The sequence below is a fragment of the Marmota flaviventris genome, chromosome 1 (genome assembly GCF_047511675.1).
Source record: "Marmota flaviventris isolate mMarFla1 chromosome 1, mMarFla1.hap1, whole genome shotgun sequence".
Lineage (NCBI taxonomy): Eukaryota > Metazoa > Chordata > Mammalia > Rodentia > Sciuridae > Marmota > Marmota flaviventris.
The window spans coordinates 146,845,804-146,867,041 of NC_092498.1; the positions used below are offsets into that span (position 1 = coordinate 146,845,804).

Consider the following 21,238-nt stretch of genomic DNA (forward strand, 5'->3'; position numbering starts at 1 on the left):
CCAGGCTGAGAACAGGGCCTTGGAGCTTGGCAGAAAACATCCAGAGAAATCATTCCAGGCAAAAGCTTCCACTGCGTCCTTCTGGCCTGTGGAGAATAAACATGGAGCCTCCCCTGGCACCTGCCCGTGCGTGCTCCCAGCCAGTGCTTTCCGTCCAGACTGATGCTCAACCCTGGACCAATTGCTCATGGAGAAAATGGACTTGGCTTCTTAGTGTCCCAGGGCCTTGACGCCTGTACAAGACTCAGGCTAAATACAAGAGCTGGACATAATAGGTGGGAAGAAGCCAGGCCCACTCAGAGCAGAGCAAAAAGACCCTGAAAGAAAATTTGGCAGCTTGAACCTTTATTTTTAGTGATTTTTTTTAAAAAGCATAATTAGAAACTTTCAATACAGAAATAATCCTAGCAAACCATTTAAAAGTTGTTGTTTGACAGGAATTTCACATCAGGTCCACCAGGATGTCGGTCTAGCCCTGAGTCCCCCACCCCCACCCAACAACCCCCCCATTCATGCGTGTGACACTCAATGGGACAGACACTGTCGTCACCAAAATTAACCCACCACCTGCATCTGGGCGTCCAGGTGCCAGAAGCCACTGCGGCTTCTGTCCTGGGCTGGAAGCTCACAGGATCACCCTTATTGCTTGAGTTTGCAAGCACTCCATACGGCCTCACCTGAGTGCTCAGAGGCAAGTATGACCCCTGGGCCACAGGCTCCTGGTCAGCCAGGACAGTCCTGAGGGCAGAGACCCCACTTCTGTTCCCAGCTACCCCAGCCAGATGGGGCTGCCTGCAGCACCCTCCTCGCCCCTGCCTCCACCACCCATGGCCCCATGACCCCAGCCTGCAGCTCCAAAGCAAAGGCCTGCCACGGAACCCCGTCTTTTGGCGGTTTGGACAAGTGGAGAAACAGGTGAGAAGAAACCCCCATTTTTTATTGATTAAAAACCCATCCACAGTGTTAACACGGAAAATCTGCAGTGTGATCTGTGATGTGATTGTCCAATCAGGGCTTTACCTGGAAATCGCCTAGGAAAGGAAATCTAATAAAACACTTCATGATGCTGAAATCAGTTCTTCCCAGGTTACGTGATCCTTTTAGGGGAAGGGGGAATGATGTGTCCCACAGAAGGGGAGAGCAATAATCATATGCAGACACCCTGGCTTTTCACCAGGGGACTGGGGTAGATCAAAACTGGCTGCCCTAGCCAGCCCCGCTACCATCCTTGCCGTCTGCTAAGCAATCCTACCGCCTTCATACTACAACAGTTACGTCAGTGATCCAAGGTCTCCTGGCCCAGTTCAGAGGTGTCCTTCCCATTACTCAGCAGCCCCTGGTGCCCACCCCCTACATCCAGAAGTGCCTGGTGCTGTATCATAGACTTCTGGCTCTTCCCAAGAAAGGGCTAGGAGCCCAGCCCCACAAGGACAGAAAACCATTTGCTTTTTATAAGAACACTGGACCCAAAGTGGGACAGCCACAACTTGTGCTGCTGTGCCAATCAAACCTCAGGGAAAGAAAATAATTGTGAGGAACTTGATTCATTTGATTTGGCTTCATATTCTTTATCTGTTAAAATAATGCTCCTATAGCCCCCTGAAAGCCCCATCTCTGCACAAACACACCCCTACCTTTCTGTTGGAACAGAAACATGTGGGTTCTAAGAAGACACAGCACCTCTGGGTTTGTACCAGAGGCATCTAGAAGGCAGGAAAAGAAACCTGTCAGCCAGAGGCCAAGACTACCTGCCTCTGTGGAACCAAAGGCATGGGGCCAGCAGAGGGCAGGGCTGCCTCAAGGCCAGGTTTCCCCAGCTCCCAGAGCAATTGTGGGGTCAGGAGAACAGCTGGCATAGACCCTGGAGAGGGGTCAGAGCCTGCATGGCAGGGACAGAAGCCACCAACCTGCAGGAGAGTGAGCAACACAGAGCCCACTCCAGCCCAGGTCGGCCACAGACGCAGCTTGAAGGAGACGCTGCCTCCGCGGGAAGCTGCTGGCGGTGGGGAGGGCTGGGGAGGGTCTGTTGCAACAGGTGACATTAAGGAGGCCAAGGCCAGAGCAGAACAAGGGTGTGCAGCTGGTTAAAGCAATATACACTATGTACAAATTGGTTAATCAGTCCGCTTGGCTGGCAGCGTCCTCACCAGGTCCAGGCGCCTCAGCAGGGAGGAGGGCACCAGTGGGAAGGGCGGGCTCGTCCAACACCTTCTTGGCACTCGAGAGGGAAGGGGAGGAAGTGCCGATGGCGCCTCCCAATAAAAAACGTGGAGAGAATTCTTTAAATAACGGCACGAAACTGAGACTGTCCCCCGAGGACCCCTGCAGGCCTCGGGCTCGGGGAGGGACCGCAGTGCAGTCTCTGCGTGGCCTGAGGGGCATTAGCAGCAGCGTTTCTTTCGTTTACTGTTCTTCGTGAGCTTCACGACATCATTTTGTTGCTGCTGCTGCTGTTTCGCCAGGTTGTCTTTCTTTGCTCGGAGAACGAGCTCTGTGATGCAGTTGAACATCTGCAAGGTGACACAGCAGGACTAGCCCAGACCCAGCGGGAGGCCCAGGCAGGCTGGCACCGCTGCCCCCCAGGCCCAGCTTTGTTTCTGCTCGTGAAGGGCTTGGCAGGTGTGTCCTCCAAACCCTTTCTAGGAGGAGGAGGTGAACTACTGAAAGGTCAACAGGGGACACTAAAGACCCACAAACTGTGTGAACAAGGGGAAGTCACTCTCGGGGATTTTCCACTGATGGGAGAACCCCTTTCTTCTGGAGCTGGAATCTTCTGACAATACAGAGCTGCCCTGTCCTGTAAGCAGACAGAAGGGGACCCCAGTCTGCCCACCCCATGCCACCTCAGTGTACGTGGGGCCCCGAGGTACTGCCCAGAAACTTTCCCGGACCACCCAACACCATTCCAGTGCTAGGGTCCAGTGAAGCTCCATGTACCAATGCACAGTCCTCTCCACTCCGCCCAGAAAGGCAGGTAACAGTAACCCCAGTGGTGGGAGCAGAAGGCACGAAAAAGCCTAGCCAGCGTCTGCCAAGCATGTACTTCGTGCCAAGCACTCGACATGACTCGACTCAATCTTTGCAAGGCAGGGCTCACGTTCCCCTCAAGCTACAGATGAAAAAATGAAGTCCACACAGAGGGTGGCTCTAGGATTGGGGCCTTAGCCTGACTCTGAGGAGTCTGTGTTCCCCACCATGGTGTGGCCAGCCAGCCCCGCTTGCTCTGGAAGCCACAGGAAAGGAACTAAGTCCCCAGGAAAGCCAGAGCAGAATGATTTGACAGTGGAGGGGTGAGGGAAGGCCAGGGGTGGGCAGATCTAAGTTTGAGCCTCTTATTAGCTGAGTGATGTTCTAGAACCTCAGTTTTGCCGATTAGAAATGCAGATGTGGTACCTGTCTCAGAGGACTGTGGAGACACCAGCTAAGACCTTCTGAGGGCCCGCACCCAGCAAGCACCCAACAGACGTTAGTCACTATAATGTTTCCACTGCTCACTCAGAGGCCGTGAGCAAGCTGGGGGAGGAGAGGGATGTGGGGGTCGAGCAGGGCCACCTCTCCCGCTCCCCAGGGACTCACCTCCTCCACGTTGACATTCTCCTTAGCGCTGGTCTCAAACAACTGGATCCCCATCTGCCCGGCAAACTTGTAGGCGTCTTCCGTCTCCACCACCTTCCGCTCGGGGTCATCATTCTTATTGCCCACTTCAAGGCAAGGCAGAGTCAGCCATCCCTGTAAGGCCACCTCCTGCCACCCTCCACCCCACCGTCCCCAGCCTCACCTAATATTCGGCACACATCATCACAGTTCTGGTTAATTTCGTGAAGCCACCGCTTGACATTGACAAAGGACTCAGCACTGGTGACGTCGTAAACAACAATGACCCCATGAGTCCCTCGATAATACCTGTAAGGCCAAGGTGTATGTCAGGGCTTCAGCCCATCCCTATGACCCAATGACCTGCCTGCCCACAGCAGGACAGTGGTGGGGGAGAAGCAGTCATTCTGGCACTCAGCAGCTGGACTGTGCACCTGGCCTTGGCCACCGTGCCCACTCCTGGCCTGCATCAGCAGCACAAGCTCCTCACACCTGTCCCCAGGGTACTAGCAGAGGAGGGGTGGCTGGCCCTGAGGTGGCAGACCAGGTCAAAAGAGTCACCCCAGATGACTCAGTCTGCCACCAGCCGGAAACTTCTACAAAGTTCTCCTTTTATTTTTAGAATTCAGACAATTTTTGTATTTGACATCATGTCATCACTATCCCTGTTTAAACATTCAAAAAATTTTCCTTCCTCAAATCTGATTTAGTAAAATGCCAATCCAAGAAGCTGCACTATTCATGAGCCCTGGTATATCTGTGTCCCCTCCCTCAAGGGCAGGTGGCACTTCCCTTCCTGCCACTCTTGGCTTATCCATTCTAATGGCAGGGACAGTGTGGGAGCTGCGTGGGCACCAGGGTGCCTAGAAGGGGGGCCAGCTACACCACCACCCAACATGCAGACCCAAGCTGGTCAGGCCTGGAAGGAAGAAGGGTGTCAACGTTCCTCTCCAGACACCTGGTAGGGACCTTCAGACCAAGCAGCCGCATTCACACCAACAGTCGAGGGGACGATGAAGACCGTGGAACAAGAGGACGGAGCTTCACACTTCCCTGAAACCCTGGCCTTAGAGGCCAGGAAGCACCCTGTCCCAGCACTATGTAACCCCCAACAATGTCCCTCTGCACCTCTCCTCCCCAAAGCTGCAGAGATTTTTCTGTCACTGGGGGCTTCTTCCGACACCCAGGAGGCAAACCCTGAGGGGACAGGCTGCTTCCTCCCGACCTTCTAGCAGCCACCTGCCTGGCCCTGAGCACCTGCATGCTCCTGCAGCACACCTGGAAAGCAACTCCTTCCCAAGCCCTGGTTCTGAGGTGGCACAGGATGCACAGGCTGAGAAAGGGTGCAGCAGACAGGTGGTGGGTACAGCTTGTCACCTGCCTGCCCACCAGCTCTCTGAGAAGCCTTCACATTCATGGCCAGTCGGAGGACAAAGAGTAACCCTAGCTCCACCGGCCACAGCCTCCGTTTCCACAGCTATGAAATGGGGATACAGGCACCTAACACACCACCACAGGGCTGGGGAGAGTGAACACTGGGGTGCTCTTTATTCTCTCCGTGGCAATCTGGGGTCCCAGACAAAGGTGGCAGGAAACCAAGAGACAGCTTGCTGGAAGAGGAGCCTCCACCATGCTTGGGGTCCTGTCTGTCTCCACCCCCCAGACATCCCAGGAGATCTCCCAGGACTCCTCATTCTGTCCAGGGTGCATTGCTCCTTGGCTTTGGGGGAGCTTGACAATCCCATTGTCTCAGCTCTGGGCCCAAGAACCAGCCCTGGCCCTACTGCAGCCCGGTGCCAGCTCAGCACACCAACCAGCTTGGTGGACGCCTCCAGGGCGGGTGCGGGAGTGCCTGCCGGGAACCATGAAGACAGGCCACTGTCCCCTGCCAGCAGAGGAAGTGCTAGCAGCCTCTGCAAATCTCCTTTGCCCAAGACGGCTAAGATGCCAAGAAATGCCTCCAGCCATGGCCCCAGCACAAACCCCTGCTGCTTCCTGGGAACCTCGGCGGCCCTGGGGCCCAGGGAAGGGGCTCAATCTGAGTGGAGCTCTGGTCTCCGCAGGAGCTTGGGCTCAGGGCTCTGGTGCTTCTGGGCTCCCACACGGTGGGAATCGCTGCCCAGCAGGAATCACGTCCCAGCAGCAGACATTTGGCCCAGGCCAGGCAAGGGCTGAGCACTCTGCATCCACCACCTTGTTCATCTTTGCAAACAACATGGCCCAACAGGTGTCAGGACAGCCATCTCACCAGTGAGGACTCCAAGGCTGAGTGGAATGTCCAGCCCGATATCCTGGTCCCCAGGTATGACTCGTGGGCCAGCACCAGGGCTCCTCTTCCTCTTCACTTCTCCCTCCTCCCTCCATCCCACCCCTCCCCCAGCCACACCTCTCAGGGGCAGCAAACCTCAGCATCCGTCACAGGATGCAATTTTGGTTTCTCTTTCAATGCCCCAGGTCAAAAAAGGTCATGATTCTGCACCCTGACTGTCCCTCCCTACTCCTTCCTTCTTTGTCAACCGCCAACATAAGGCACAAGTCTCTGTGGCCCCTGGGTGGGCCCTGCATGCCTCCCACCTCAGGGGCTAAGGAACCCTAAATGAGGACAACCTTTATCATCCCCAGACACCAGGGACCAGCCAGCGCCCAAAGGCTGCCAGTATGCAGTCACCCACTTTCCCAAGCACCTTGAAAAAACACAAACTGCCCCAGGAGCTGGGCGACCCATCCAAAATCTCCCCAAGAGAATGGAGGAGCCAGTCCCTCTTCCCACCCCACCCAGTCCCGAAAAGAAGTGACTGTGTGGCAGGGGAACAGCAGCAGGAGCCTCTGCTGCAGGAAGGGTTCAGACGCCCCAGGGCCCAGCTCCCAGCCCCCAGCATCTCCCAAGGGCACAGGTCTATTATCTCTGCTGCCCTGAAGCCCCCAACTGGTTTTAAACCCCAGAAGGAAGACACTGAAGGAGGAGCTGTGCCCAGTCTGTGGGGCCACAAGACCATGAACTAGGTAGAGGCCTGAGCTTTGGCATCAGATGGGCCTCAATTCTGATCCTAAGAAACTGAGCTATGTCACTTTGCCCTCTCCGGGCATGTTTTCTTGTGCATAAAATGGAGATAATCACAGGGGGCTGGGGATATGGCTCATTGATAGAGCACGTGCCTGGCATGCACAAAGCCCTAGGTTCAATCCCCAGCACCACCAAAATAATAATAATAATAATAATAATAATAATAATATAATCACAAACTTCTTCATTGGCATTAAGTGAAATAAAGTTGGTGATGACTTAGCGACATTCCTGGCCCAGAGTAAGGATAAGTGAGGTAAGTGGCCAGATCTGGCAACCCTGATGCCCCATGTGGGGCTCATACATGGGCCTATAGGCTCCAGGCGACCCAAAGTTTTCAACATCAATCCTGACACCTAGCCCTCCCCAAGTCCTCACTACACTGTAGGGACACCGGCTGACAGCCCCCACTCAGGCAGCTCAATCACTGCGTCCCGCAGGACTGTGCCCAGGCAGCCCCAGGTTTGGGAACCCGCAGGGCTTCAGTCATTCAAGGCTATGATATTCATGTGCTCAGCACAGGGCAAAGTGACTGCCCCTCCTGCCCAGCCAGTAGCCCTGCTCTGCCCACACTCCCAGCTGCCACTGCGCGAGTGCTTCACCTTCACTTCCCCACCCTCAGAGGCTCCTGAAGAGCCTGGGATGGCACAGGCCTGGCTCCACCCTGCTTCCATGCTGAAGGGAGGACAGGGGTCTCTGGCCAGGGAACTTTCTCATAGCCTTCCACGCCCTCTCAGGGGAACTGCCCTGGGGTGAAGGCAGCCTCCCCACTGTAGAACCAGGGCTCTGCCATCACTGGGAGCAGACTACTTCTGTAAAATGAGGATAACAGTAGCACCAAGCATAGAGAATTATGAGAGAATTAATGGAGGTGACCCACAAAAAGCTCAAAGCAGGGGATCTGGACACAGGTCCCAACATTCAAACAAATCCTAAAAATAAACCCCATGGGAAACTGAAACCCAGAGAGTTTAGGCAACTTGCCCAAGGACACACAGCAGAACAGAAATTTAAATTTCAAACTGTTCGCCTTCAAGCCCTGCGTTCCTGGAATCTGTCCCCTCAAAAGCCTAAGAACCAAGAGCCCCTGCACAGGACCTGGAGTCAGGCCTTGGCTCTGTCCTGTCTGTAGCTGAGAACCACAAAGGCACCGCGGTGACAAATGAGGGAGGGCAACACACTAGGGACCGACTTTCCGGCCGAAGCTCTGCGGGGAGGAAGGGGCTCCCACATACCCACGTTCTTCCAGGCCTCCCAAGAGAGCCACCTCCGAGGAGTCGGCCTGGGTGAGGGGAGCCCGCACAGAATGGACACCTGCCAAGAGGAACTGCCACTGACTCAGTGTTCACTTGGACCCAGCACGTCACAAACACCTGGTAAGGCAAACACCATGGCTATTGCCACTCTGAGGGAAAAGCTGAGTGTCCAAGGGGAGGGTACACAGTCACTGTCCTGCCGGACACCAGAGCCAGGGTGCTCAGCCACTGCCAGTCCGCCCACCCCACAGCAGCCACAGCACTTCCCCACGTCCTCTGACATCTTCAGGAAGGGGAAGGGCACAGCCAAGTCCCACCCACTGAGGTCATCAAAGAGCTCAGTTCCCTACAGCCTTGGGAGCCACCCAGTGATTTCTACGACCAGCACTCTACTCAACTTTGTGCAAAAACCCACAGTGTCTGAGGCAGGGGCTGCAGGTGGGAGTGGGACGGGGACTCACGTGGAAGTGATGGTGCGGAAGCGCTCCTGCCCCGCCGTGTCCCAGATCTGCAGCTTCACTTTCTCCCCGTTGATCTCCACTGTCCGAATCTTGAAATCCACTCCGATGGTGGTGATGTAGCTGCCTGCACACACACCGACATCAGCCAGGCCCAGCAGAGACCCTTCGTCTCACACTGCCCCACCCACAGAGTGTCCCACCAAGTCCAGACCCCAGAGACCCAAGTAAGATATGGCCTGCCCTGAGGGGACCCCCAATGGAAGTGAGACAGGATACAGTGAAAGAAACTGAGAAAGACAATTCACAGTGATAAATGCTACAAAGGAAATAAAATCTAGGATGGTACTGAGGGAAGAGGGACAGACTCTGTTCATGTGGGCAGGGGTGGGGACATGTCAGCTCTAACATGAGAAAGGGCCAGACCTGTGATGCACTCTGGGTTTTTCTTTTCTATTCTATTTTTAAAAAGAATTTAACGATCCACAAAATTAACTTCCTAAAGACAAACAGGACCCAACCCACAGTCTGAAAAGCACTGCTCCAGGCAGGAGAGACAGTAGCAAAACAGCAATGGTGCAGGTGAGGCCACGCCTGTGGTGGGAGGCAGGTGGAGGGCCAAGGCCAGGTCTCTGGGCCTTTGTGCCATTTTCGAGAATCTGGACTCTCTTTGTGCGATGGGGAGGCAGTGAGGGTTTTAACCAGGGGCATGAGCTGCATGTTAAGCAGCTTTCTTGGGGCATCTGTGTGAAAGATGGATTTGAGTAGAATGGCCAGTGAGTCCGTCCAGTCCAGGCTCACAAAGGTGACCACAAAGAAGAACACAAGTTCTCCCTCCCTTTGGAGCACCCCATGTAACATGATGTAGGAAATGAGACACACAGATGACCGTGTGAAGCAAGATAAAGGTCAAAGCTCAACCAGAATGCACCTGGTGCTCCTCCAGTCTTGGACAACGCCAAGGCATGCGGAGTCCTCGCACAGTTAGGCACTCAAAAAACACCTTGTAGTTGAATGAGTGAAAAAAAAAAATTAAAAACCAAAGGAAGAATAAGCAGTATGAGCAGTAAGAGAAAGAAAGCTGGAAACAGATTATAAAGACCAGTGGTTCTCAACCAGGAATGACTTTTAAGTCTGGAGACACTGTTGGTTATTACAACGCAACTGGCCACTTGCTGGATAGATCTAGCCCAGGGATGCTGCTTAAAATCCTTCAACACACAGGACAGCCCCTCAACACAGAGTTACAAGATGCAAAGTATGAAGAGGCCCCAAGTGGAGAAACTTGCTGTAAACTCTGTTCAGGTGAGAGAGGGCCACCACGGCTGTTGAACAGAGAAAAGAACCTGCCAGAGATGTATGGATTCAGAGAGAGTAGCAGAGTGAATTCAGCAGCGTGAGACATGGGCAAGTGCTGTCATTATGCCTCCAGCTAAAGCCAACGATGTGCCAAGCTACTGGGAGCACACTCAGAAAGAAGAGAGACTGCAAAAGAGTCACCCAAGAGTGGAAAGCGGATTTGATGCGGAGTTAGAGGGACTTCATGGAGGAAGAGGAATGTTTTCCAGCATAGCTAGAGGTTGATCAGTAATTATAATCCTTGAACAGAAGATAATAACAACCACAAATAGCTGGTGCATACTCAGCGATTACTTTGTTCCAAGTACTGTGATGTGCACTCTCTCAGGAGATCCCACAACAATCTATATCAGAGGGACAACCACAATTTCTACTTCACAGATGAACTGAGGCTTAGTTGCTACATCAAGGTAACAGAGAGAAGCCAGTTTTTTCCAATACCCCAACACCAGCAGAGCTGCAGAGCCATTTCAGGGAGAGGAAGAGGGCAAAAATCTACTTCGCCACCAAGAGAGAGGCATTAGCCATGTAATAACTTCCTAAGTGTAGCTTGCCCTCAAACACAGCAGAGCAATTCCCTGTAAGATAATCACACTTCAGTTCTTACTCAGGCAGGCCAACCCAACCTGAAGCCCCTGTGTCATGATGTATTTAACAAACAAAAACATGCTCAACCTTACCAGTGATCAGGGAAATACTAATTCAAACTTTACAGCACTTTCTATCAGTTTAACAAAAATGAAGCCCTGATCAAGTTGACAAGGGATACTTTCAAACCCTTCAGTGGGACTATAAATTATCTCAGCTTCTTTGAAAGGCAAGTTGGCATTATCTACGAAAATTGTAAATGTACATACCTTGTGACCCAGTAACCCCACTTCTATGGAAACTGCGTGTACAAGAACAAATATACACTATATCCCAAGTAGTGCAGCATCAATTAAAACAGAAGCAACCAGAAACCACACACATAACAAGAGCACTGGTAATGAACTGTGGTACATCCATGCACAGTGCAGCGAACTTCAGAGCCACTAAAAGGAACCAGGGAGGTCTACATATAGCAACGTGGAAGCACTTTTGGTAGACTGAGAAGGAATGGAGTCCGAAAGCAGCTGAAAGGTACACCCCCCATAAACACAGGCTCCTGGGGCAGCAGAGGGGCAAGTGCAGGGACAACTGGTATTCTTCACATTAGTAAGTCCTTCCTGTTGGAAATTTTATTTTAATTTAAGCATGGACTGTCTTCTAAATCTTTTTAACTTTAAATTAAAAAAAAAAAAGTTGAACACAAGATGATGCTGGACAGGGAAACGATGAGTGGTAAAGGAGATTTTCAACAAGATGGATTAAGGCGGAACTCAGAGGCCTCTGACCTAAGCCTCCAGCCCTCTTCTTCCTTCCTCTGAAAACCAGAATGAGAAAGTTCCCCACATTAGGCAGAAGCCAGTGTGTTCTGGTGCCAGGGAAGGGGGTTTCAAAATCCAAATGTCCCACCAGCACCCAGGGGAAGACTCACCTGAGAAAGTGTTGTCTGCGAATCGTAACAGTAAGCTGCTCTTGCCCACACCTGCAGGAGAGAGCGCCACGATCAGCAGGCTGGTGCGTTCCTCCCTCCCGCCCCATCCTTCCTCAGGGAGTTGCTGCCTGAGTCCCCACAAGGAGCTTGGTGGTGCCAGCTGTCTGCTCAAGGCTGCTTCCTATCTCCCCAACCAGCCATACACCACGCACATCTCTTCACTCAATCCCTGACCTTCTTCTTCATCCTAGTGTAAGACAAGCTGCTCCTAAATCCCTGGGGGGAGATGACAGAGGGTCTCACTTCTCAGCACTGCTGAGAGCTGTCCTGGCAGTCCAGAGGGAGATAAGAGATGACAGACAGACACAGAAGGAGAAAGGTCAACCAAATGAGACTGGTCCCCCTGGTGCATCCAGAACATGGTCTCTAGAAAACCACCCACCACATATGGAGCTTGAAACAAGGAATTTTAGAACTGAAAAGAACCCTTGAGATCATCAGGGCTATGCTGCAGGGGGGGAAACCGAGACCCACGGCTAAAAGCATCAGCCACCTTCCCCTGGCTGAATCACCACCAGCTAGGTGGGTGGTGTGGTGGACTCTGCAGGATCCTATCAGGCCACCGGCACACAAGTGCTCAGGCCACGGCACAAACTGAGGAAGCTCCTGGCTGCTTATTCCACAGACAGAACTCTCATTAGCCTAGCTCCCCTTGATCTCATACACGGTGGCTACAACCTGTTAAGTGCACCTATCCTGTGACCTCCTGCCCTCCCCCAACCCATTACCCTTAAGTCCAATCAAACTCAGAAGAAAATAATTAACATGCACTGACTCTGCATGGTGGACACTTTGTTGCTCCCAGAATCCCAACTACATCCCCTCAGATGAGGAAGCTGCAGCTCCCAGAAGCCAAGCAGCTGACCTAAGGCGCCACCACAGGAAGCAGCAGAGCAGAGATCCTAACTCCAGGGCTCTGCAGTGCCTCCTGATACCTCCTGCTGGGGAAGCCTTCTAGCACCTGTCTCAGGAAGCAGAATTAAGTGATCCCAGTGGGCTCCTACATCTTACTTTTGCTTGACTTTTAATGGAAATGCCATCAAAGCTATGAGATATTAACCTAGGATCTCATAAACACCCTGCAACTACATGCAAATTTTGAGTACATATGCCTATTTGTGGGAGAAGCCCAAGGCTTTAATCTGATTCTCAAAGAGGGCAGGGCCTCCACCCCCACTCCCTATTACCCAAAGCTGTAAACCACTGCTGCACACTAGCATTTGTGTTTCTCTTAACCTAACCCGTGACATCCTCCTGGGCCAGTCTTCTCTAAGGATCTCTCTGGGGACTTCAAGTGAGTTATCCAGGGTTGTCCAGAAGAACTTGTTTCTCTGAGCACAACCAGGTCTGCCTTCCCAAAGACAGGCTGGGGTGAGGCTCCCTGAGACAGGTGTGTGCCCATAGCACCTGCTGCTCAGCCCCAGGCCTGCAGCGCTCTCGCTCAACACCACTTCCTCATTGCTCAGCCATGAGGCTTCCTGCTAAGCCCAAGGAGAGCCCAAGTTCTGGGCTGGGTCCTCACCGGCGCTCTGCCTGACACTAACACCCGATTGGCGCTGCTGTCTCCTTCGCTTTCTCCTAGAGCCTTCTGGGACCAGCTTACTCAGCTAAATGCTTGTGTCTGAGCCACTAGGTTGTGAGTTCCTCTAGTACACAGACCTGGCCTCATCCGCCCTGTGAATTCAGTGTGTAAGCTGGGCCCAGCACTAAATAGGCACCAACAAAACACTGCTTCATGAATTATGACTGGAAAAATGCCAATCTCATTGACAGCTATGCTACCTAATGCTATGACTGCAGAATTAACAGGAGCCAAAGCAGCAGTGTTCAAACTTTTGGGCAGCAGAATCCTCTTTAAAATTAAAATTTATCCAAATCCACATATCTGCAAAAAGACAGCGGGTGGTACTCTCTGCAGTGTCACAGTAGCATCCCCTACATTTACCCCCCAAGGTCCTCTACAGAGCAGCTGAAAACCATTAGGCTGCAGAAAGGCCACAAGAGTCACCACATGGTCTGCTGCTTTGGACCTGACATCAGATCCCACACTGCTCTCCCTCTAAAAGGAACAGAAACCCACTGAGATGACCCCTCCCAAATATCCCAGGAGGAGGCTTCCTTGAGAAAACACACCGCTACCTACAGCACTGGCCTTGGGAAGAAGCAGAGGGTACCAACTTACTTTTGCCATAGCCTAAGGTTCCCTATGGCCACCTCCAGCAAGAAACCTCCAAATCCCATCATCTCCTACCCTGCAGAAGAACAGGCCCCAGCAGCATTCAATGCCTCTTGGCAGCTGGGTGACATGACACTCAACTGTCACAGCACTTGCCTGCATTCTGCCTCTGGTCCTTCTCATGCCAGCCACACAAAAGTCTTCACCTTGGCCCTGGTCCTCCCCTGGGCTTCTGACCCCTCGCTCCTCTTTGCTTCAATTCCAACCTGTTGCAGACCCTTAGACCTTCAAGTGAAGCGGTCTCAATTTTAGTCGTCTTAGCAACAGCCTCACTGTACAGCCTCAGACAAGTCACATCACATCTCTGAGCCTCAGTTTACTCATCTGTAAAGTGAAGGGCTTTAACTAGGTCTCTGAAAGCCACTCCAGGTTCTAAGAATGAGGATGACTGACCCAGTAGATGCAGATGAAATGTGGTTACAAATCTGAGCCAATGTCACAAAAAATAAAGAGGAAGTGTAGAATCACAGGCATAAGAGAAGAGATGCAAAAACTGAGGGAATAAATTCCAGAAGCATGTGCAATGTGGCAGAGTGGGAAGAAGAACTCTAGATTTATAAAGAAAGAAACTAACATTCATTGAGGACCTACAGTTTGCCAGCCTGACACCAGATGCTCTCACCCATATTAGAAGGATGTGCATTAATTCCCAGCTTTGCCTCTGAGAAGCTGTGTGATTTTGGGCAAGCTCTGAGCCTTAGTTTCCTTATTTGACAAGCTGCATGGTGATGGGTGAGAATCAGATGAGAAAGTATCTGTGAAATCATTTGATATGCCCCTAAGGAAGTACACACACAAGGAGGCCAGTGTGGGGTAGTGAGGATGTCAGGTTCCCCACTCAGCTGCAAAGCTTAGTTTGAACTCCCAAGGCTACCATCTCCCAGTCTCCTAAGTGTTCAACTTGGAGTATTAAGTCATTGTCAGGAGAAATCAAACAGCAAAGCATCTAGCTCCTCTCCACAAGCCGGGCCTACATGCTCAGACTGAAATAGGAGCCAGACCACATAAATCTTGACCCCATGAGTCTTCTCCCATACCTGACTTCTGAGCGCAAAATCAATACCCCAGGCAAAGTGCACTGTTGAGAAAGAATGCCAAAATCATCCCCTGGGTTTTTTGGGGTAGAAAAGCCAACAAGCTGCATCTTCTTGCTAACTTTAGGCCTTTCATTTTTGGAGTCAACACACAAGCTGAAGATGACTTGCAGGGGGTAAAGACCTTTGACCATGATGGTCTAACTTTAATTGCAAAAGGAGAGAAATCACCTTGGGGCCAGCTGCTCAGAACCAAGGCCAGAGCAGAAAGTAAAGCCTATAAAGGTATAAGCCTCAGGACCCTGAGGAGTGCCAAAGGCCATGTCAAAGTACAAGGCATCACAGCTTATCTAGTTATTTCATTCAAACCATAACCAATCAGTCCTCCACCTTTCTAACTCCATCCCCAACCACAGGGACTCCTCCATCTTATTGGTTGGTTAGCCCCCAACTCTTCCCCTTACATCTCCCCTCCATCAGCAACCACAGAAACCCCAGCCATCTTCCACCAGATCTAAGCCACCAACAACATTCCCAATCCCACTTCATAAGTGAGACCAAAAAACAATCCATTTCTACCATTCATCTATAACACTGCATCTAATACCCGCACACTCTGAATCTTAAAAGGGATTTGGTTCCCTCTCTCCTTAGCAATCCATGGGCTCTACCACCAATCTGGCCTCTGCCTCTAATCATCACATGACCAGCTTCCCCACACTCAACTCAGGTCTGGTCTGTAAACTTAGCTGCTCCCAAGCCTCCTTCCTGGACATCATATAATCGCAGCACCTCAGCTATACTCCCATAAACCTTCTGGGGCCTGCCTTGGTCAACCCATAAACCTGCTCACCTGTCACACTCCCAACACCTCTAAAACCCTTCACTCTTGCCAAAACTTAATCTACCTTTTGTGCAGACACTCAATGTTCATTCATTCAACAACTATTACTGGCTGCCAGGCACTGTTCTAGGAACTAGAGATGGAGCAGCCATCTGAGCTAGGAAGACTCAAGGAGTGTGCATGTAGCCCACATTTGTAATATTGGCTAAGCCACCCCTAATTTTCCTCTGGTTCATAGTAGGGTGGGGTGACAGCAAAGACCACTGCTGTTAGTCAAGCACTCTACTGAACACTACATATGCAGGATCTCACTGAACATTCACATCAGCCTTCTGAGATGGATTTACTACTATTCCATTTTACGGATGAGGAAACTGAACAATGCAGACATTTAATAATAATTCAGCAGAACCATGCTGAAGCCTTCACGTGCCTTACCTCATCTAAACCTCACAGCAATCCCATTAGACACGTCTGGGAATATCCCCATTTTACAGAGGAGTGAGTCTTACAAAAGATACGGATGATGATAACAACAATAGCTAACACTGAATTAGAACTTATTTTACGCCAGAACGGGCGCTAAGCACTTTGCCCACTTTATCTCACTGAATACTCACTCACACCACCCAGCGAGGCAAGTCCCCACTTCTCAGATGCAGGAACTGAGGCTCAGAAAGGTGATGCAACTTGCCCAAGGTCACAGAGTGAAGAAGCTGGTAATCCCAGGACTCGAACCCAGATCTCTTCAACTCCAGAAAATACGCGACTTGACCAAGGTCACACGTGAGGCAGGAACAGGCGCGGGGAGTGAACCCCGCGCGCTCGGCCCCTCCGCTAGGCAGCCCGGCGCCCCGACTCTGCTCCGCGCGGCCCGGAGCCCCTCGGCGCGCCCCTAGGGCCCGCGGCCGCCGGCCAGCCCCGCCCGCCCGCCCCGCGCGGGCCGGCACCTCCCCGCCCGCCTGCCCGCCCGCCTGAGGCCCCCGCGGGCCGCGCCCGGCAGGGCCCGCGCCGCCTCCGGCCGCTGCGGCCCTCACCGCTGTCGCCGATGATGAGCAGCTTGAAGAGGTGGTCGTAGTCCCGGGCCATGGCGGGCGGGGGCGGTGCGCGCGGGCGGGGTCGGTACTGGCCTCGCGATCCGCAGCTCCCTCCGGGCTGCTCCGGCAGCGGCGGATCCACTTCCCGAACAAACAGCCGGAACTGACAGAAACACCTCCCTTCGCTCCCCCTCCTCCTCCTCCTCCTCTTCAGCAGCCGCCGCCGGTGCCACCGCCTCCCTTCTTCCCGCCCCGCCCCGCCACTGCGCAGGCGCAAGGCCTGGTACCGCCTTTGCGCAGCCGCAGCCCCGACCGGCCGCGCCCTCGTCACGCACGCGCACCGCGCACGCGCCCTGGCACAGTCCCGGCGAGCGCGGGCCCGCCTTCCTCGCGTTTCCTAGGGGAACGTCGCCGCCGCGGCTCGCGGTCCCAAGGGCTTGCGGAATAGGGTCACGGTCCAGCTCTAACTGACAGAAGCCGAGGGTCCCAGAGGGCCTTCTTGGCCGTGGACGTTCTCGCTCCCTCATCTTCGAGACCGCACGCGCTGCGGAGAGGAGAGGCGCTCAGCGGCCGGGGGCGGGCTCACGCCGAGCTCCGGGTTTCTCCGGTCCCGGGATTCGAATGGTGAAGGCAGACTCGTTTGGCTGTGGAAGACGCGGGCACCTCGCCCCTTGCTGCGTCGACGCCGCCTCGGCGGTGCTGGCTCGGGACCCCCAGTGTCCCAGGCCCGCCATAGAGGGTGGCAGGTGGCTGCCGAGTTCAGCAGGGACAGGAATGGCCTGCCGGAACGTAGCTACTAGAGAGAGGCCTTGAGGTCAGCGATGGGGCGAAATCACATCCCAGCTCCGTGACCCTTGGAGCCTGAGATGTCCCTTTGGTAAAATGGGCAGAGTAGTTCCAGAACCGGAATCCGTCCAGCTTGAAGCAGAGCCTGGGAAAAGAGTGACCCAGTGTGTAAGACGCGTCCAGACACTGAAGGCAGCCGCTCTCTCCTCCAATTTCACACCACCTAGATACTCATCTCAAAGTCTTGTAGTTAGGGATGCCCGAGCAGCTAAAAGTTGAGCCCAGGTTTTTCCATTTCTACAAGTGAGTTCTCACCTGTTCTACCCCTTGGAGTTGAAATCAGGATGTTACCACTGTCATCCTCAATGTAGAACTAGGGAGACTTTAATGTCCTTATTACCTGTTATAACTCTCCCTTTCTAGTCAGACATCTGCTGAACAGTTCTACTCATTTTATCAATCTTCGTTTTATTTGACTTAATAAAAAGCAATGCTCCTGGTTTTCAAAAAAATGTACAAAACTTACTGAAAGTTCAAGTTATTGGTGTTTCCTTCTGAAGCACTTCTCACGGGCAACCCCTGTTTAATTAAGTTTCTTGGATACTTTAAAATGCTTAACAAATAGTAAATGTAAAATGCCCTGTGAATTTCCTGATTATACACATATGAATCTTGCTTTTTCTCTGAAGCCATATATATATATATATATAAAATTTCACGGCTGCATGGCATCAACCTCACCCCCAGTGGTTAACCATACTATCATTTAACCACTCTGCTGATAATAAGGAATCGTGTAGTTCATTATTTTTGTTGTTATAAACAATGTTGCAGGCAAGATCCTTGAACAGCACATGGAGTGTCTGACTCAAGCCTTTTTCCTTTCTTCTTCTTCTTTTTTTTTTTTTTTGGTAGCACTGGGGATCAAACCTAGGGGCACTCTACCAACCCTATTATTTATATTTTGAAACAGGGTCTTGCTAAATTGCCCAGGATGACCTTGAACTTGTGATCCTCCTACCTCAGCCTCCCTAGTCACTGGGATTACAGGCATGTGCTACCATGCCTGACCTGATCCAAGTCTTGAGTTTTTCCAAGAGCAGAGAAGATGTCAGATGACCATGGGCTTGGAATCTGAAGGCAGTGGTGGGGAGAGAAACTGCTCATGTGCTTTTGGTTTAAAAAAAAAGAAAAGAAAAGGAAAAATCCTTGGTCTGGAAACAGTACCATTCCCTTTGAACCAGCAGTTTTAGGAAGTATAAGTTTCAGTGTAGCCCTCAGACAAGCATACCATCCCTGAACCAGCCTGTGAGACAATAGGTTATTCCACATCATCTTGAAAACCTGCTCTAAGGTCAAAAGCACTTTGTTTTCAATGCCAATTTTAAAATCTTGATTGTATCCCTGAAAAGTTTTTGAGTAAGACATATGACACTGTCTTAGAGCTCCAGCTTCCTCACAGAAAACTATAGCTGTATGTAAGTGACCTGGCACATAGAGGCCTGTGAAAAACAGTAGCTAACATTAATCAAGGTCATTTCACACCGACTCATTGATACTTTAAGCCATTTCCTATTGTAGACACTCATACACATTTCCAAGTCAGCTTCCTGATATTAGGGCTACAGGACACTTTGCAGGGAGGTAACTCAGAAAGGGCCATTATGAAGATGAGTTTCCTGGTTTTGCCTGGATGTGTCATCTGGAATGCAATAGGCATTAATTCCTCCATTTACACAGTGACTATTTAATGAATGCTTACTGTTATATGCCACAGATTGTACAGCATGTAAGAACAGATCCATTTCCCTCCAAGAGTTTACAGTCTCTTCAGAGTTAAGACATACTCAGGAATTAAAAATACATGATAATATAGTAGATAGAACAGCTGTCAAATAAGCCATCTAGACTTCAGATCAGGAAAACTATCACTGTTGGCTAGAATGATGGGGTAAAGATTTCATCATGAAGATTTCATGATGACACTGGAATATGAAAGTGCTTTAAATGTCAGGTGTATTTAGACAGCCGCTGTCACAGCCCATAAGAATCACCAATTTTGGCTTAGAGGGGGAATTCCCTACAGGCAGGGAACTGTGCTTGGCATCCTGAAATGAACCTGAGCATTTTCCTCTAGAAACATTGTTTTACATTTGTTTAAGCTACAATTCAGTGACGAGCTGTTACAGTCTCTATGAAAAAAACAAACATGTATATACATATATGTATATATGTGTGTTTATATATCCCATATATATATATATATATATATATCTTTCATATATATATATATATATATATATATGCACATCATGAACTGACTTGATTGATCTTAATGCGCCAATGAGAAAGTTTTTCCACGGTTCTGAACAGCTTGCAACAATGTCTGTTTTATACATTAGAAACTACAAGGGGGAGGCACTGGCAGTTGTTGAGCAGAAGAGCAATATCAGAATATTATTTTAGCTAAGTAATGTGGCAACATGTGCAGGATGGATTTCAGCTGCAGAGCTTTGAAGGTTATTGCTGAAGCCAAGGTGGAGGTCACAGCAGGAAGGGGAAGATGCAAAGGACAATATATAAACAATAGCAACCCAAGCAGCTTTTTTGGGTACTGGAGACTGAACCCAGAGCACTTTAGCACTGAGCTACATCCCCAGTCCTTTTTATTTTTTGAGACATGGTGTTGCTAAGTTGCTTAGGGCCTCACTAAATTGCTGAGGCTGGCCTTGAACTTTCAATCCTCTTGCCTCAGCCTCCCAATTTGCAGTCGTGAGCCACCACACCTGGCAAAAGCAACTTTAAAAGAAAATAACTGTCTGGTGCAGTGACCCACACCTGTAATCCCAGTGGCTTGGGGTTGGGGGGCTGAGACAGGAGGATCACAAAGTCAAAGCCAGCCTCAGGAAAAGCAAAGCGCTAAACAACTCAGTGAGAACCTGTCTCTAAATAAATAAAATACAAAATAGGGCTGGAGATGTGACTCGGTGGTCAAGTGCCCCTGAGTTCAATCCCTGGTGTCCCCCAAAACAACAACAACAAAATATATAATTTATCTGGAACTGGATTCATTCACTAATCCAAAACATCCTTATTAGGTGCCAGGCATTGTGCTGAAGATATAAATGTAAAACATGAACAAAACAAAGCCTCTGTAACCTTACAGAGTTACAGTATAGTGGGGAAAGACAAGTCATTCATTCTTTCAACAAAAATATGAGGGCCTGCTATATGCCCAGCACTTATCTGGATGATGGGGATTCAACAGGAAGCAAAATTCAAAAATCCCTGCTTTTAGGGAGCTTCCATTCTGGTACAGAACATAGGCAACAAATGTGTTGGCAAAATAAAGCAGAGTAAAGGGGACAGGGAGTATGCAGAAGTTTACAGGAACAATGATGCCAGGGAGCGGGCTGGTCTCTGCCATCCCTTCAACAAGTTTTGGCAGTGAATGAAGAAAAGGGTTGATAGGGAGCAATGGAGCTGAATGAAGAAAAGCTTAGCAGCCAGTGAGCAGCAGAGATTGGAAATTTCGGGAGAAGATGGGCTAAGGACACTTCAAAGAGCTTAATTTGGCAAGGAGGAGATCTGGGAAGTAAGGTGTCACCAGTGGGAAAGCTAAGGGGGTCAAGGAGAGGGGGACCTCAAGGCAAGGCCTTGTAGACAGACAGCAGTGCCCTGAGGGCAGCAGCAGCAGGAACAAAGTTCAGTGCTGTGGAGGTGGCGGGCCCTGGAACAGCCAGATTTCAAACTGATCAGCATTGCGGATTCTCAGCTTGCTAAGGACACATGCTGCAATCATACAAGAGGTAAAGTGGGTAGCAAATAATTCAAAGATAGGTAAATGATGATAGGGACCTTGAATGCCAGTGGGGCATTATTCAACATGCTGGTTCAAAAGGAAAGGAAATTGCATTTGGTTTTTCCCTTTGATGGGGAAGTGGAAATTAGCCCTTTCTCCCTTACCTGCTAGCCTGATGCCATTTCCAGA

General features: G+C 50.9%; 1 protein-coding gene across 2 annotated transcripts; it reads right to left on the bottom strand.

Annotated features, from left to right (window-relative positions):
* Window positions 1–328: 328 nt before the first annotated feature.
* Rab35 (RAB35, member RAS oncogene family) lies at window positions 329–16,655 on the bottom strand. 2 transcript variants are annotated; one of them, XM_027923417.2, is made up of 6 exons: window positions 16,462–16,655; window positions 11,251–11,301; window positions 8,376–8,499; window positions 3,779–3,903; window positions 3,577–3,701; window positions 329–2,510 (listed from the first exon to the last, which is right to left on the bottom strand). In XM_027923417.2, the coding sequence occupies exons 1-6, from the start codon at window positions 16,511–16,513 to the stop codon at window positions 2,382–2,384; spliced, it is 606 nt and encodes a 201-aa protein (XP_027779218.1). In that variant the 5' UTR covers window positions 16,514–16,655; the 3' UTR covers window positions 329–2,381. The 2 variants fall into 2 exon arrangements, with proteins under 2 accessions (XP_027779218.1, XP_071473180.1); XM_071617079.1 differs by lacking the exon at window positions 11,251–11,301.
* Window positions 16,656–21,238: the final 4,583 nt, after the last annotated feature.

Bases quoted from the DNA above. Each gene is read 5' to 3' on its own strand.
- Rab35 (XM_027923417.2), bottom strand. From the start codon at position 16,513: ATGGCCCGGGACTACGACCACCTCTTCAAGCTGCTCATCATCGGCGAC. The intron at 3,904-8,375 runs GTGAGTCCCCGT...TTGGCCTTACAG, and splicing joins TTCCGCACCATCACTTCCAC to GTATTATCGAGGGACTCATG. The intron at 3,702-3,778 runs GTGAGGCTGGGG...CTTGCCTTGAAG, and splicing joins TGATGTGTGCCGAATATTAG to TGGGCAATAAGAATGATGAC.